At 36.3% G+C, this 17,620-nt stretch overlaps 1 protein-coding gene across 1 annotated transcript in view; it reads left to right on the forward strand.

Annotated features, from left to right (window-relative positions):
• The window catches only part of DWF5 (Ergosterol biosynthesis ERG4/ERG24 family), a 212,123-nt gene extending 202,196 nt beyond the window's left edge, over positions 1-9,927 (forward strand). The window contains exons 8-13 of the mRNA XM_089425493.1: positions 3,183-3,283; positions 3,534-3,659; positions 3,887-3,951; positions 9,171-9,252; positions 9,409-9,491; positions 9,581-9,927. Coding sequence (XP_089281619.1) covers positions 3,183-3,283; positions 3,534-3,659; positions 3,887-3,951; positions 9,171-9,252; positions 9,409-9,491; positions 9,581-9,647 — 524 coding nt within the window. The 3' untranslated portion in view covers positions 9,648-9,927. The remainder of the gene's footprint in view (positions 1-3,182; positions 3,284-3,533; positions 3,660-3,886; positions 3,952-9,170; positions 9,253-9,408; positions 9,492-9,580) is intronic.
• The last annotated feature ends 7,693 nt before the right edge of the window (positions 9,928-17,620 follow it).

The following is a 17,620-nucleotide window of genomic DNA, read 5'->3' on the forward strand; positions in this document are numbered from 1 at the left end:
CGGCTGTTCTGACAGTTTTGGATTCTGCATGATAGGCAACTTTTCTACTCTACGTTGGCCCCTCTGGCTCTGCATCAGGATTGCGTGGGCCTAGATTGGCCCAACGTCAGCGCTTCTAGCTATTGCGCTGCTTCTCTGCAGCTCTCTCCGTCTCTCTTTTCTGTATTTTCCGGAAAGTCCTTCTCTCGGATTCTCTCTGCCCCTCAGTTGCAAGATCTCCCCAATCGATTTTCCTCCTGAGAACTTCTCACCTCAGAAAATCGATTTCCTCAATCTCTTTATGTGTTTTCAAATGAACCCCAAGCCTCCATTTTATACTTTTCCTGTTGATTCTTCAATGGCCGAGATTAAGTCTCTAATCAACAGCTAAGATTAAAACATGACTTGATCCGCCTTCTAGAACATTTTCACCCATATTTTGATTAATACCCATTAATATTTTAATTTACCTAAGTTTAGACTTAGGAACTCCATTAAAAATATTAATTATTTTAATAAAATACAATCTAGGTGGAATTTCACCAAACGGTTTCTGGGTTCGTTAGAAGTCATGTGCCTTAGCCTCTCCACCAATTTTCAAGGCTAGAGCACTTCCGATGCTACCAAAAACTAACACATTGTACCCAAAACCCTTGTGTAGCTTGGTGGGATTGGATGGAAACCCATCTCTACTGATCCTTTGGCGAATTCATTCAGAATTCACAGGTGGGTCTATTGGAGAAGCTATTGTCAGCCACTTAGATATTTGCTAGTGTTTTTATAAGGTTATTAGAACCATATTTGGCATGTATGTCCAGATCCAAATGTAATATAATAAGGTTGAGTCTTGTTGAATGTGTTGTGTTTACTTTAAATTTGCAACATTTCTGATTTCTTTTACATCTGCAATTCTATTTGTGCTGCTAAAAATGTGCAAATTGGTTGGATTTAAAGGAAGAAATTTATGGTGTAATTTTTTAAGAAAAATTCTGTAAAAATATGTCAAAATTATTTTTTGGAATATTATATGAAGGCAGTCTTCACATCCATCTGATGTATCCTCCACCCCATTTATGAAGCAATGGACATCACTGCTCTAATGGATGCATATCTATTGACAAATGTGAATGTCTCCTCGTAATTTGCTCTGTCTTGCCGGGATAACCCTCTCCCCCTCTTGATGGGATAGCCCTCTCACCACGAACCTTGCTTTATAATTCTTAACGCTACCATCAGCTACATGTGTGATCTTGTAGATCCATTGAGAAGTGACCATTGACTTTCCCTCTGGTCTTGACACTATGTCCCACACGCCATTCCTCACAATGGAACTATACTCCACCATGGCATCCCTATAGACCTGCACATCCAAAACCTCCTAAAAAGTAGAAGCTTCAGACTCACTGATGCTACTCGACAGGGCCATATAATTGAAAAATCTCGCTGGTGGTCTGCTCTGCCTGAAAGTGCTGATAGGAGCCTCCACATGCTCCTCAACATTCCTCAAGGTCTGTTTGGTCCATCTCAACCTCCTCTTGGTAGAGCTCAAAGTAATTTTTGAAGAACTTATTTGTAGATTTCAAGAATTTAATTGAAGGGTTTGTTGAAGATTTCATGAAGTTCAGCATCCTTGTTTCTGTACTACAAACTATGTTGCAGGAAACGTGCCCCCCTGAGTAACAAACACGTATATGTATTGAAACACTAAATCACAACACAAACGTGCTTGGAATGCATTCTAGTTCGTATGAAACATGTTTCACATGTGGGTAACATTTTTATACAAATTGAAACGTGTTTCAACGTTTGTACAATGTGTTTCCTTGTAAAATTTGTCTGATTTGCATTGATTTAATTGTTGGGGCCCACATTTTTGGTTGTAATTCCTAATTAGAGGTCAATTATGAATTAATTAGACATCTACGATTGAATTTTTTTATTTAAAAGAGGGGTTTACTCTCATTTTGCACCAAAATGTTGGGAATTAGTGGTAATATTAAATTATACTTCATCTTTCCTTTTCATCCTTTTACTTAAATTTTGAATATTACCCTTAATTGTTTCAGGATGTTTGAGAGCGGTTCCAACTTCCAACCTCATCGGACTTTATATAGAGAGTAGAATTTTATGTTCCATTCAAAATTCAGCAGACTTAACAATTTTAGGATTTCAGGATTGGTAGGATTGTAGCATTTTCATTATATGCTATCATGAATTAGGGTATGGAATTGGAAGTTAATCAAGAGCACCAAACCCGAATTAGGGTATGGAATTGGAAGTTAATCAAGAGCACCAAACCCTTAACGCACCTTAATGTTAGTGATGTTGCTTATTGGACTCCTCTGTTGTGGCCTTAGCAAAAATGTACCTTTCACTGAAACCAAAATCATTGATTAGGCATGCTAAACTTTTTGTACCATATTTTAAAGCTTGGATTAGGTAGTTTCATCAAAATTGGGTGGTGTTGATTGATGTCCCTAGAGGATTGAGGTAGAGGCAAAGGGTGATACTAATGATGAGAATCCCAATATAAGCAATGGTGGAACATTGCTTGTCATTTAAATGTTCTTGTTCATTTATTTATAATGATTTATTTTCAAGTTTCATATATATATATATATATATATATATATATATATCATGTTTCCCTGTTTTCAATTTTTTGGGTTGTCACAATTCCAGTATGTTTCTGTTTTGGAAACGCATACCAGTTTGCTTGTTTCATGCAACTTAGGCTACAAAATTTTAAAGGATCTTCAGGGATACCTCCCCTGAATCCATCAAGCACTGACTCTAATGTGAGAGGGACCTTGACACTGTCCCTAGACTGCCTTTCAGGGACTCTCGAATAGTCTTTGACAATATTTTGAGCGGTAGGTCCATAAGATAACAAGGTGGATATTTTAGAACTCCTTGTCTATATTTGGAGGGGTAGTCTGTATAATTGCAACCTGATTCATTGATTTGTATGAATTGATGTATTTTTTGTGAAGTAATATAATATGAGCTTCATTTCCAGTAAAAAATGAGCTTAAGAATGATGCATGCTTGTATTATATGTCACGCAGACTTTAATTTAATGGACTTATCTTCAACTGAATGCAAATAAGCATGCATATTGCATTTCTTAGTCTAAGATTTGGATCTTGTTTGAATTTTATTGAAATTGACGGCTTTCTTGTCTTTTTGTTTTATTTAAACAGCTGGATTTTACATTTGTTGGGGATGTCTAGTTTGGGTTCCATCTGTATATACATCTCCAGCAATGTATCTTGTGCGTCATCCCATTAGTTTGGGTCTTGAGGTACAACATCAGATCAGTTGCTCATATATTTTCCTTAAAAATCTGTATGTTAGTTTGCTCATTATCATATGTACTAGTGAAGAACAAAAGAAATGTAAGTCTTGTAAGATGTATTGCATAAGATCTTATGTTTCTAATAATGATTGATTGTCTTGGGGAAAAATATTCGTATACACATTGGACCTAGATCTTATCATCATTTAGAGACAATTACTTTTCCAATCCAAAAACATTGTTTTGAATGTTGCAGCTGTCACTGGGCATACTTATTGCTGGCATTGCATGCATATTCATCAACTATGATTGTGATAGGCAACGGCAATTATTCCGTAAAACAAATGGGAACTGCTTGATCTGGGGCCGACCACCATCAAAGGTTTGTGAAACAGTAATTTGGGATTTGTGCTGAGTACCATCTAATTATTTTAATGAACGGTATCCTCTAATTACTTTATCTTGAATTTCTTTTCAATATCCTAGTCAATTATTTAAATGTTGAATGACTTTCTTGTCAAACCATTCTTCCTTTTTGTGTTGGCTATTTACAACTTTGTAGTGTTAGATATGAAAGGAGATTCATTTTTGTAAACGGTTGTCCTACAGATAGAGGCTTGGTATGAAACCATGAGTGGGGAGAAGAAGTCGAGCCTTCTTTTGACGTCTGGCTGGTAATTATGTTTAACTTAATGTTTATTTAATTGAGGCTGCATTTCAAGAGCAGTTTTTCAAAGATTCTCCAATTGATTCGTTTACTCAATAAGACCACTGCATCTTATCCTGATTAACCTATTATTTCCCCTCTTAATTACAATCTCTGAATTCGATGAACCTTATTGATGTCTGAATTAGTAGCAATGCTTACACATCAAGCCTTCTTTGGATGTCTGGCTGGTAATTACTTTTATCTTCAAGTTTGTTGAGTAGAAGTTGCATTATAAGAGTTCTAGTTGTTCAATGATTCTCTAAATGATATTTTCCTCAATCAGAATTCAGAGCATCACGTCTTATTCTAATGATAATCTTTATGTCCCCTCTTAATTACAATTTCTGAATTGAATGAACCTTATTGATCTTTGAGAGAATCACAATGCTTAAATATTTGATGGCTGTTTACTTTCTAAGTTTATAGTATATACTTATAAAAAAGAACTGAAGTGGGCCTGTAATCACTGTGTCTGCCAAGTATCAGTTGGATTTTCCCAAAAATAATCCATTTTGTCCTAAAAAGAGCCCTGACAATGTAGTAGTATCATATTTTAATTTCTCAGGTAGCAGTTTGTAGCTGCCACATAATTTTCAGCTTTTCCATGATCACATGGACAACATGTTTGGGGTCAACTTGAACAACCTTCACAACAGCGTATATAACAGATTTGTATCTTTGACATGTGATGATGCATCAATAGATTTCAGAAACATGTTTCCTTTAGGGCATGCTCGAAGGACGTTGATGATTATCATATTTATTTGATATGTCCACCCATCTGACATAATGGTGCAACTAGTACTCTCCCATGAACTGTTAATGCCTTCCATTTGTTGTTTGACAGTCGTTATCTCCTTATCTAGCTCTTCCTCCCTGAGTGCATTATAAGAGTGCTTTGTATCTGGGGTCAGCTATTGCAATAACATCTACCACTGGCTAAAACAATGAGGGTTTCCAAGGTTAAATGTGAGACTGTCAAGGTACAAAAACTTCGTCACTGCATGGTTTCCAACTTTTCTTTTCATTAAAACTCTCAAAGCATGTTTGAGATCCTTGGGTTGTATGAGAATGGAAGAAAGTTGAGGTGATTTCTGGATTTGTAACATTTAATGAGCAACCACTGGGAGGTGGCACTTCAGAACAACCAACTTGTGCAATTTCCAACCTCATCCTAGATATCCTTGCTTCGTTTAATTTGATGTTCTCTCAAGCAACTTTCATTTGGGTTATTACGACTTTTTCATGGAAATGGTCACAAGCTAGTACATCTTTGCATGGGATTCATGTTAGGGGGTATTTCAGCTTGTTTATGCACCCAAATATAATTGTTGGACAATGTTTGCCACTCGACCTTCTTGCCATCATTCGGATCTGGCCGGGATAGCATGTTTCCATTCTTGATCAGGAGACCTTTTGGTTTTAGGAGCCATGGACAAAAATCCAGGTAGAATCTAGATGATGATAATCCCTGAAATAAAAAATGAAAATAAGAAGTCAGAAAAAATTAGGTTGAAAATCAAAATACCTTATTCCAAATCAGAATAAAATGGACATTGTGTTAGTTTTCTGATACCCAGCTACTGAGTTAATAAGTATTCTGAGATGAAAGAACTGGAAACTGAGGTTTCAAAGTTCAAACACATTTACTAAATATGAAGAGTTTCTAACAGAACAATAGTAGGGGAAAATAAATAACTTGAAGACACGAGCACATTCACAAAATGAAGACCAAAAATTTACCCAGGAAACCCCAACTGGGGAAAACCTACAAACTTGTGTGTTCTTATTATGCTCAGAAAAATCTTCAGAAATTGATTACAAATAACTTGAAGACACAAACACATTCAGAAAATTAAGACCAAAAATTTTACCCAGAAAACCCCAACTGGAGAAAACCTACAAACTTGTGTGTTCTTATTATGCTCAGAAAAATCTTCAGAAATTGATTACAAATATGAGGGAAAACTTCTCTTTACTCTGCTAATCCACAGCACAAGTGATCTGTGCACTTGTCTCCAATTTGGCCTCCCTGCGTGTGCACTGTATGGACTCGTACAGGCCTTTACGACCCCTCTGCGCAGCTGAATGCGACCCCGGCTGAAGTGTAAGCTGGCTGGAAAATAATCTGAGGTTCTTCAATTTTTCTTTCTGCCCTAGTGCGCTAATCTGAAAACCCTAGGGGCTGAACTGAACACCTTTCTGTTGAGCTGAACACACAAGCTTTCTAGTGCATAATATGCATAATAAGCTAAGTCTGTGCCCTTTACCCTCCTTTGAACTTGACCTGGGTCCACCATTTCCACGAATGGCTGAGATTAAATCTCAATGGATGGCTGGGATCTTTTCACTTTTTGACGGTAGCAAAATTAAAATGAGAAAAAGTAAAACTGCGCCTTTGGCCCACCTGTGGGTTCCTCTGCCAAATTTACTGCACCTTTAAATTTAGCTGAACTCTTCTCTAACTCCATTAACACATTGGAAATGGAACAAAAAAATATCCAACGTGCAAATTGATTGCTTGTCCACCTCGTATTTGGTATCTGACAAATATGTATGCCAGCAATAGAGGATCTCCAATAATGGTGATCATAAAACATAAGCCAAACAACAAATAGTTTTAGACAATGTATTTGGTCACCAACAAATGTATTACAAATGATTACCAACAACAAATGATCACTGTTCAATCACATCCTACGAGCTTAAGCTAAAGCAAACCCCTAAAGGCTCAAACATCGTGATAGCATTAGCAAAGATGCAAACTCTCAAGGCTGAAGCTGCAAACATACTCAATCAATTTAGTCCAGTGACACTCTAAATCTCTCAAACACCTAAAATGCATAAGAACCCAATCTGAAATCGGAATGAGAGGCAAATTAGATGCTTTATGGCTTTAGGGTTGGTATTTGACCTTTTTTTTACCTCCCAAAGCTTTTTTCATTGTTTCTTCACAAGCTGGCAGCCTGTGAGATTCACATTTTCTACAGTGGTGTCGAACTTGTGGGTTTGCTGAGCTTTAGGCATGTTTCAAGCAATGGTGAGTAGTTATCTGAGAGATTACTAGGTAAGAATAGGTAAGGCGTGCAAGCTGATTCTCACAGCACTGGTTTATACTTTATACTATACATTGTTCACCATGATTAGCCTAAGCACATGCCTATGGTTTCATATGTGGCACCACTTGCATTGTCCTATTTCGAGGTAATAGAAATACAACTAGGCAAGGGAGGAGCTATATGTTGTAGCATGATGCTAGTTTTTTAGTCTTACCTTTGGGTAAGGGGTTCCAAGGTGTTAAGGTCAGTGAGGTTGGAGTCGCAGGCAATCTATTTTCCAGTGTTTAGGGGTTGGTGATGACCACGTGGTGGTATACACCACTGGGTGGTTTGAACTGGCCATATAGATTTCCCAATAGGAATGAGTCCAATGGGTAAACAAGGCATGACTTGACCTTCATATTCTTCTGGTGGATTGAGTAGGCATGTATTGCAATGCCAATTACCATAACAATTTTTATACTCGAGTTTCGGATGCGGAGAACTGGGGCACTAATTTCATAAGAATCTAATATCTAGTTTTTCTTATTTGCTTGGTTGCTTATTTTGCAAAAGTCTAGATGAGTATATATTTCCTTCTAGTGTTGAAGTGCATTGTGATCATGCATGTCAAGGAATGAATTAATAAAGCATCTTAACCAGTGTTGTTAAAATCGCGATAAAATCGCGATTTTGACTTTTTTTATCGATTTTTTCCAAAAAATCGCGATTTTTACAGAAAAAATCGCAGAGGCATGGGGCAGCGGGCTTTTAATAGGCGAAAATCGATTTTTTTTATGTCATTTTGCTGTTTGCGCGCGGAGGAGGAGGAGAAGAGGTGAGGGAGAGGAGCTGGAGGAAATCAATAGGATTAGACTTTCATTTTATTGTATATGACATTATGACATGATGAGATACATTATCATATTTTTTGTTGATATTTTGAGGCTGAGTTGGGACTCAGGGCTTACTATTCAGGACATGATTCAATGTTATGTGTGATTTTAGCGCTAGAAATGATATTAAACATCTTATATATTAGTTTTTTTATCATATTTATGTGTCAATGTATTTATTTTATGTTGTAGATGGTTTAGATATTAAAAAAATTGAAAAAAAATGAAAAAAAATGAATATTTTTGTGCCAAACGCTTTTTTCCCGGCGCCGATTAAATCCCGATCGCGCTTTGTGCAACATTGATCTTAACATTCAACGATTTGCCTCTTCTTGGAAATCTCAAAGCTTATGAAATTCGGGAATTCTACTAATTCATGGGATTCAAACAACAAATGAGCTGTCGAGAAATCAAGTTGTCTTCTCTAAGGATGCAAAGAGGCTCCAGACGGCCTAGGTCTCACCACATCCCTATATTGCAGGCGCTGGAAATTAGTTGGAAGCAAATGTGAATGAAAAGCCTCATTCAGCTTTTTATACGAGTGGCATTGCATCGACTGACTTGAGATATATAAGATACAAATTTCAAATAAGCTGGACATAATTTGTATTGCCAAGGAAGCCAGCATGTTGTATTTAGTCTGCATGGTACTTGCTTTATGTTTTCAAGCCCAAGAGAGTTGGGGCTATCTGTTTATCTCAACTCCTGGCATTTATGCATCATAGAACATAAAACGTTTTGCCTGCATCAATTTGAGGCTCATTTACACTTATTTTTACTTTGCGTTCCGGGAACTTTGTGTTCTGCACTAAATTTAACTACTCATTATAGCTCCATTTTGATGGCCTCTTTCCCCTTTAATGTAATATTTTCTCACTGGATAAATGTAGATTTTTTTCACTGGATAGCTGAGTTTGTGTCAACACTTTCTTATGCTTCTTGATGGTATTAATTTTCAAATGTAAAGATCTGTACATTTTTGTGGTAAGAACTCATTCATGTGCATATATTGAAGAACATGCGCGTGAATCTTGGTATTATTTTTATTGTTTTTACGTTTTTTGGGATTTGAGAGTTCAGAAGATTTTTGTTTTTGCTTTTTTTTTTTTTCACGTCTTTCACTTTCCCAACTACTAGATTTGTTTTCTTGCATGAAATTTTAATGGCAGTTCCTTCGACCATCTATATGTTTTCCATGGTTGTTTGTCTTGGTTTGATAGTCTGATTAGTTTGCCATTTGCATATTGCAGGTGGGGTGTGTCACGACATTTTCACTATGTGCCTGAAATTCTAGCGGCATTTTTCTGGACTTTGCCAGGACTTTTCAATCATGTATGTGCAATATTTGCTTCCTTTCTTCTTCCTTCTGAAGTTAAGTTTTACTTCATATATTTTGTTCAAATAGGGTATGAAAATGTGCAGAATTTGGCCTTCCTGAAAATTTAACCCTTATATCCTTATCTGATGGCAATGCCATTTCTTTTCCAGTTCCTTCCTTATTTCTATGTCATCTTTTTGACAATCCTCCTATTTGATCGAGCTCAAAGAGATGACCAAAGATGCCGAGCAAAGTAAGCATCCTGAATAGCCTTCTGGTTCAAATTTATTTCACATTAGATTGGTTTATGTACGTTGATTAAACGAACTTACTGATTTTCAGGTATGGCAAATACTGGGATATATACTGCAAGCAAGTTAAATACAATATTGTTCCAGGAATTTATTGAGCAATTGGATAGTTTAGTTATGCTATGACTGGATTTCTCGGTCATTTACTTAATGTAGCCTGTAGCTTAGTGGTAAGGCTGGTGACCACCGGCGTTCGTATGGCAGTGTTTTTCTTAATTGAGCACGTGAAAATATCGGAAACGGAAAAGCAGAATACATGTAGCAACATATATTTTCGAAAGCTCATCGAGCAGCTATAGAAACATTAATGCGTGAAAGAGATCTAAATGTTTATTCGTTAATCTTTAGATTGCATTTGACTAGGTCAAATTCACGTTATGCTATTGCTCTTTTTATCGCTTCAGTCGTTGAGATAATGAAATTAATTTCTTTGAAATTATAAAAATTTACATGGGGAAATTATAAAATTTAATATTTGTGTGATAAATATTTAAATTAGGGGTGCAGATAAATTGATTTGTGTGGGGTTTAGTTATAGGTTCAAATCTTATAGGGAATGGGAGGACTGGAAACCACTCTTGAGGAAAAGTAATTAAAACTTTCTGGAATGGAAACCACTCTTGAGAGAGTAATTAAAACTTCCCCAACCGGCATCCAGATCTTGATCCCATTAGTAGGTAGATCTTTCCATCTTACAAAGTTAACAGTGGCCTAGGCTTAGCCTAGTTCAAAAAAAAGACAAAAAAGATAAATCTCATAATTAGTATATATGATAATGCATAATATATTATGCATTATCACGTGATTTAATTTATTTGGATAATAATTAAGAATATTTAATATATTATGCATTATTATGTGATTTAATATATTTGGATAATAATTGAAGAATATTTGTTTTATTTTAAAAGCTTATTGTTTCAAATCTAGAAGGGATAGAGTATGTACACTTTCCATGAACTTTAGTATATCACTATGTGGAGGGAGGTCTGCTATATTACAAACAAGAGAGTCACATATATCAATTTGGTGTTTAGCTTGGCTGCAAGCTTAACGCTAGGTTTTAATAGATCACTATGTAGAAAAAAGTCTGCTATCTTACAAACAAGAGTCACATGTTCAATTTGGTATTTAGCTTGACTGCAACCTTAAAATTAGTTTTCTATTATTATGCACCGCACAACTTACAACTTTTATATGTAAATGGGTGATTCATAAATCCAAAATTTCCATAAGTGAAGCCTAGAGTATCGTTTTTGTCCACCCTTTTTATATCTTGAAAACAAGTATGGCCAATGTCACTTGATGTTCATTACCAATTTTAGTAGTTTTCAAAGTGGGGTTTAGCCTCATCAATAATTAATTCCTTATATCTAATATTATATGATATAGTTAAAAGATATAAATATGATATTGTTAAGAAAATGAATGAAAATTATAGATACCAATTGAAAATATTAATATAATTTAACAAAAGAATTAATTAACAAATGAAAATATTAATGGTGTTTATGTTTCAAGATAACTAATTAATGATCATAGCTCACAGGGCATATAATAGACGGTGGTGGTTGTATTGTTAAGGCACTTTGTAATGTGAAGGCCACCGGTTCGAAATTCCGTGGGAAAAAATTCTAGCCATCTTAAGGGTTGGTGTAGCCCAGGCTAGGTGTAATCCTCGGGTGATTTTGAAGGCTTAGATGCCCTTGGGTTGTTGTTTCTCAAAACAAAGATTAAGTGTGTGTGCAATCATCTCAGGACTCATACAACATATAAAACAAATGATTAATGATAAAAAATGTTGCCCAACCTTGAAATGGTAAAACTTGAGTATTTCTACCCAATCTAGGCAAAAGGTAACTAATTAATAATCATGAATTTGTTTGTCTTAAAGTGGTAAGGTTGTAAGATTGAAAAGTACTACTTATGGCTTTTAATATGGGGTGGCGCTTGAATAATTTATGATCACCAATTTTTAAGGTTTTTTTAAGATTTATAATGTTGCAATAAAATATAAACATATTCCCTAAAGTATGATATTTATTTGTAATGAGAAAATAAAACCTTAAAAAGAAACATTGATGGATGTTGATTTTGTGTTTTTTGCAAGACCACTTGTTTTCTTATCAACTTTCAGAGAAATTCTTCCTAAGTATGTTGATGCAAAACTAATATCTAATACTCTAATTCATAATAAGAAATGCAATTAGCAACATATTAGATAACTTTGTTATAAACATGCCAATGCTTATTTTTCGAGGGAAGAAGTCAAAGTTGCATGGATGGAAAATGAGATCTCAGTGCATATATGGGTCAACATATACTTGAGGAAAAAAAGAAACATAAGCTAACTTGTGTACTGGTCAGTGTGGGTCCATATTTTGTGGGACTACATTGTTCTTCAAGGTCAAAGTATAAAATTTCACTAATCAACCCGCAAGATTGTCTAGAATCTAATTGAGAAGCAATACAATTAACAATTTGATAGAAGAGAGGAACAATCTATGGTACAAAATATTTTTTGCTAACTTAGTTAAAGATGAAAAGGTAAATACAATACAATGCAATAGAACGGAATAACATGATCAAGCAACTATGCAAAAGCATGAAAAACCATGTATGCCCTCATTAGCCAAGTGAAGTGCACTTCCACGAGGGCGTAAACTTTACTTTCACTAACCAAATTCACTCAACTAGTTGTGCTTTCACTCCTAAAATGTAAGGTCTAACCCTTCAAGTATGCACTTATCTCTGAAAAATCAAAACTAACTCTTAAAAATTGTTGAAAATTGTGTAACTAGGTTCGGTCTAAAATATGAAATGTAGTTTTTTATTCTTGTATATTGTAAAATGAAAGAAAAATTATTATTATTATTTTTGGACCATGGGTTTCATGCTCAAGGTCTTTTATTTTAGAGGTCAAGCACCCTTTGAGTGCTTTAGGGTTTGTCTTAGGTCAAGAAGTCAAAAGAGTCATTGTCATATGTTGAAGACCCCATCGGGCACATTGTAACTTGTAAAAGGAGTTATTTATGTATTTAAAAGTGTCAAATTACCCTTCAAGACCAAGTTTTTCTGCCAACTAAGAAGTTGGCCTATTTTGAGGATCTTCGTCCACCTTGGAAGCCTATATATAGGAGGGAACTCGACCTCCTAGAGACATAATTCATTCTCTCATCAAGCAAGTGAAGGAGAAGAAGAAAGAGGCTAGCGAAGAAGAAGGATAAGGATAAAGTGTTTGGACTATTTTTCTCTCTCTCTCTTCACATGTGCGAATAAAGGCAACTAGGGTTTTTGTTGTTGGGTTAGGGTTTTGCTGCTGCAGGATTGAACTTGGAAAAGGAGCAGGAATAAGGTAGAATTGGGTCATCCTTAAGCCCTATAAGAAGGAGAAAGTCAAGCGAAGGTTTGAATAAGTCTTGGAAGCCCTAAATAAGCTCACACGTGTGGAAGCTGCTGTTGGGAGGGTCGGAAATTTTAGACCTACGACAAATGTTGAAATTCTGTTGTTGGGGTCGCACTGTTGGAAGAGATTTGACTGGGTTTGACTTGGACAAAAAGAAGCACATCATCAAGGAGGCTGGACTTGGTCTTGGAAGGGTATTGGCCTTGAGGTCTTGAAATTCGTCAATTGAAGAATCTATAAGAAGAGAAGAATTTACGGGTTTTCCTCTCAGGTGGAGAGGTTTTGGCCCTGGCTTGCAACCTATATCTTGTGTTCTTGTGCACTATTGTTCTTGTTTTGGTAGCTATTTGATGATAAGAATAAATATAATAATAAGAGAAGAAGCCAATAAGAAAAAGTAAAAAGATATCACAAGCAATTATCAAGTAAAGAGAAATTATCCTAGTTATTGCTTTATATATTTCTCAACACGGCATCAGAGCTAAGGTTGGCTAAGGGCATAATGAAGATCTCCTCTACATTGAAGAAGTTCAGAAGAAATGTACAATGGTGACAAGTCATCTTAAGAAGGGCATCAAAGTAGTATGGGATCTCTTATTTTCTCCTAAGAAGGAAGTGACCAAGGCATCTCTACAAAGGACGAAGGACTATTCTTAACACTTATTGGCACATTTCAAGACGAGAATATTTGGGTAGTCGATAGTGGAGAATCAAGGCATATGCCTGGTCAACACAAGCAAATAAAAACATTGTCAAAATGAAAGTCCTCTTACTTCGTAGAGCTTGGTGACAAAAAGAGCTACCTTGTGAGAGGAACTGGATCAACCTCGCTAGAGCTAGAGAATGGAGGAAACATTCATCTCAACAATATCCTGTTTGTTCCAAGTTTGCACAAGAATCTACTTTCCATTTTGTGTCTAGAAGATATGGGTGATAAAATTGCTTTCATATATGGAAAGGTGGTATTCTGGGATAAAAACTCGAGCATGGAAGATGTCAGGATGATTGGGATCCATGAAGGAAGACTTTACAGACTGATAAATCCCCTCGCTCAAGCCTTGGTTCATATTGAAGTGAGCCCATGTGAACTTTGGCATAAAAGATTTGGTCATGTTCACTACAAAATCTTACCAACTCTAAGCACAATAGTAAACAACATCCCTGAACTCAAGGAAGATCATGAAGGAGTATGCAAGGGATGTGCATTAGGGAAAAACACCAAGAGACCATTTGGAAGCAGTGCTTCAAGGTCAAAAGAAATTTTGGATCTCATTCATTTCGATGTCTGTGGTCCCACGAATCCAAAGCCTCTTGGAGGTCATCTATATTATGTAACATTCATTGATGGCCATTCAAGGAAAACTTGGTTTTATTTGATGAAATCCAAGGATGAAGTATTCAACAAATTTAGAGAATTCAAAGCTGAGGTAGAGAAGGAAGGATGCAAATTTTAAGATCTGACAATGGAGGAGAATATACTTCAAAATAACTCATAGCTTTCTGTAAGGAGGCCAGGATTAAGAGGGAATTGATAGTCCCATACAATACCGAATGAAATGGAGTTGCACAATGAAAGAATCGATCCATTGAAGAAAGCGTAAAAACCATGCTACATGATCAAGATTTGCTGAAATTTTTGTGGGGTGAAGCAACTAAGATTGTTGTATATATTCAAAATCGAAGTCCCCACAGATTAGAAGATAACAGGACTCCTAAAGAAGCATTCACTGAGAAGAAACGAAGTGTGGACCATCTCCGAATTTTTGGTTTCCCTGTTTATGTTCATATACCGAAAGAAAAAAGAAAGAAATTGGATCCTTTAGGCATTAAAGGAACATTTGTTGGCTACCATAATACTTCAAAGGCATATAAGATATTCTTAAAGGAAGGACACCAAATAAAAGTTAGTCGAGATGTGATATTTGATGAAAGTATTGCATTCAAGAAATCAAAAGATCTCCCGATGGACTCTAATGATGAAGAACTTCCATTATTTGAAGAGGAAGGCACACGGGAGGAAGAATAACCAAATCGTGAAGATGAAGGTCCCAATGAACCAGTACAACCGGTAGTGATCCCTGAAACTAGAAAAATACCTAATTGGTTGAATTCTACTCTACTAGATGTAGAAGGACATGGAGCAACTCAAGGCACATTTAGGGAAAGTAAGAAGCCCAAAAGATACTTTGGATATGCAGGATACATGAAAAAGCTGATAGAAACAAAGCCATCCACCTTTGAAGAGGTTGTCGAACATTAAGAATGGAAGGATGCCATGAATGAAGAGTATCAATCGATAATGAAAAATGGAGTTTGAGAGATTGTACCTAGACCTGAAGAGAAATCTGTGGTAACTTCTAAATGGTTGTACAAGATTAAACATGTGGTAGATGGAAGTAGTAATGAGGCAAGATTTATGGCTAGGGGCTTCTCTCAACAAGAAGGCATCGATTATGAAGAGACATTTGCTCCTACAAGAAGGTATATAACTATATGTTCACTTGTCTCTTTGACAACATCTATGGGATGGAACATTCATCAAATGGATGTCAAGACTGCATTCCTGAAAGGCACGATTGATGAAGGAGTCTATATAGAGCAACCCTTCAGATTTGAAATCAAGAATAGAGAGACTTATGTTTGCAGGTTGAAGAAGGCATTATATTGCCTTAAGCAAGCACCAAGGGCATGGTGTGCAATGATGGATGCATACCTACAAATATTAGGCTTCACAAAGAGTTTTGCTGATCCAAATCTCTATATCAAGGTTGTGAAGAATGAGCTTGTAATCATTCTTCTATATGTGGATGATCTTCTCTTGACAGGTGTGGAAGGTCGAATCCAAGAATGCAAGAAGCAACTAGCAGCAAAATTCGACATGAAGGATCTAGGGTTGATGCACTACTATCTGGGACTGGAAGTTTGGTAGGGACCTGATGAGATTTATGTAGGTCAAGGAAAGTATGTGATTGAGATGTTGAAGAGGTTTGACATGATGTATTGCAAACCTATGAAAACCCCCGTGATCAAAAACTTGAAAAGGATAAGGAGTTCCAAATTAAGCCCAATGGATTCTACCAGGTATAGACAATTGATTGGTTGATTGATGTACTTGGTGAATACTCGACCAGACATGTGTCTTGTAATGAATGTTCTCAGTCAATTCCAAGTTGAGCCAAACCATGATCATTAGATAACAGGCGAGCACATATTGAGATATCTGCAAGGTACAATCCACCACTGCCTAAAGTTTGATAAGAGGAATGATGTTTACTTGATTGGATATACAAATTTCGACTAGGGAAGCAGTGAGCAAGATGGAAGAAGCACTATAGGAGTTTGATTTAGTTTGGGATCCTCGATGGTCTCATGGATGAGAAGAAAGTAAGAATCAATTTCTTTGAGTAATATTGAGGTTGAATATATTGCAGCCTGTGAAGTAAGCAAATAAGCTATATGGTTGAGGAAGTTGATGTCTGACTTGTTTGAATGACCAATGGATCCTACAGCGATACATTGTGACAACACTAGTTGTATGAGGTTGTCTGAAGACCCAATGTTTCATGGAAATACAAAGCATATAAACAACAAGTATCACTACATTCGAAAGTTGGTGCAGGATGGTGTGTTGCAACTACGATATATCTCCATTGATGAACATGTAGCTGACATCTTGACAAAATCTCTTCCTAATAAGAAGCTTGTATATTTGAGGGACAAGCTTGGATTAGTTGATATATCCTCCCTAATTGAGAGGGAGAGATAGACACATCATTATTGTCTTCACTTGGGAAGAAATAATGGAGGATTGGGTAAGCATCTGGCATCCGATACTCTTTGAGGATGAGGTAGGGCATCCAAGATAAGAGTAGTCGTAGAGGACCGATATTCTTTGAGGACTGGGAATCCAAGATAAGAATAGTCCTAGAAGGTCATACCCTATGAACATCTGGGTGGGGTATGTACCTTGAGAGACAATGATGAAGGTGTTTATAAATCATTGGTCTCACCAACATTGTGCTATGTTCTTGTGGAGAGATATAGTTGTTGTCAAGGCCTTGCTATGTGACAATTTTGGTTATGATTCTAAACAAATGGGTTACCAATTTGACTCTTCTTATGAGATCTCTTCAATTTGATAATGTCCACGTACCATTTATGAATACCACCCTAGTTAAGAGGGAGTGTTGAAAAATGTGTAACTAGGTTCGGTCTTCATAAAATATGAAATGTACTTTGTGATTCTTGTATATTGTAAAATGAGAGAAATTATTATTATTATTTTTGAGGCATGGGTTTCATGCTCAAGGTCTTTTATTTTAGAGGTCAAGCACCAATTGATTGCTTCTAGGGTTTGTCCTAGGTCAAGAAGTCAAAAGAGTCATTTTCATATGTTGAAGACCCCATTGGGCACACTATAACTTCTAAAAAGAATTATTTTTGTATTTAAAAGTGTCATAATGCCCTTCAAGGCCATGTCGGTCTGCCAGCTAAGAAGTCGACCTATTTTGAGGATCTCCGTCCACCTCGGAAACCTGTATATAGGAGGGAACTCGACTTCCCAAAGACACAATTCATTCTTTCATCAAGCAAGTAAAGGAGAAGAAGAAATAAGCTATTGGAGAAGGAGAAGGATCAAGTGTTTGGGCTATTTCTCTCTCTCTC

The sequence above is a fragment of the Pinus tabuliformis genome, chromosome 4_2 (genome assembly GCF_031772625.1).
Source record: "Pinus tabuliformis cultivar Carrire ecotype Pingquan chromosome 4_2, CPIR1, whole genome shotgun sequence".
Classification (NCBI taxonomy): Eukaryota; Viridiplantae; Streptophyta; class Pinopsida; order Pinales; family Pinaceae; genus Pinus; species Pinus tabuliformis.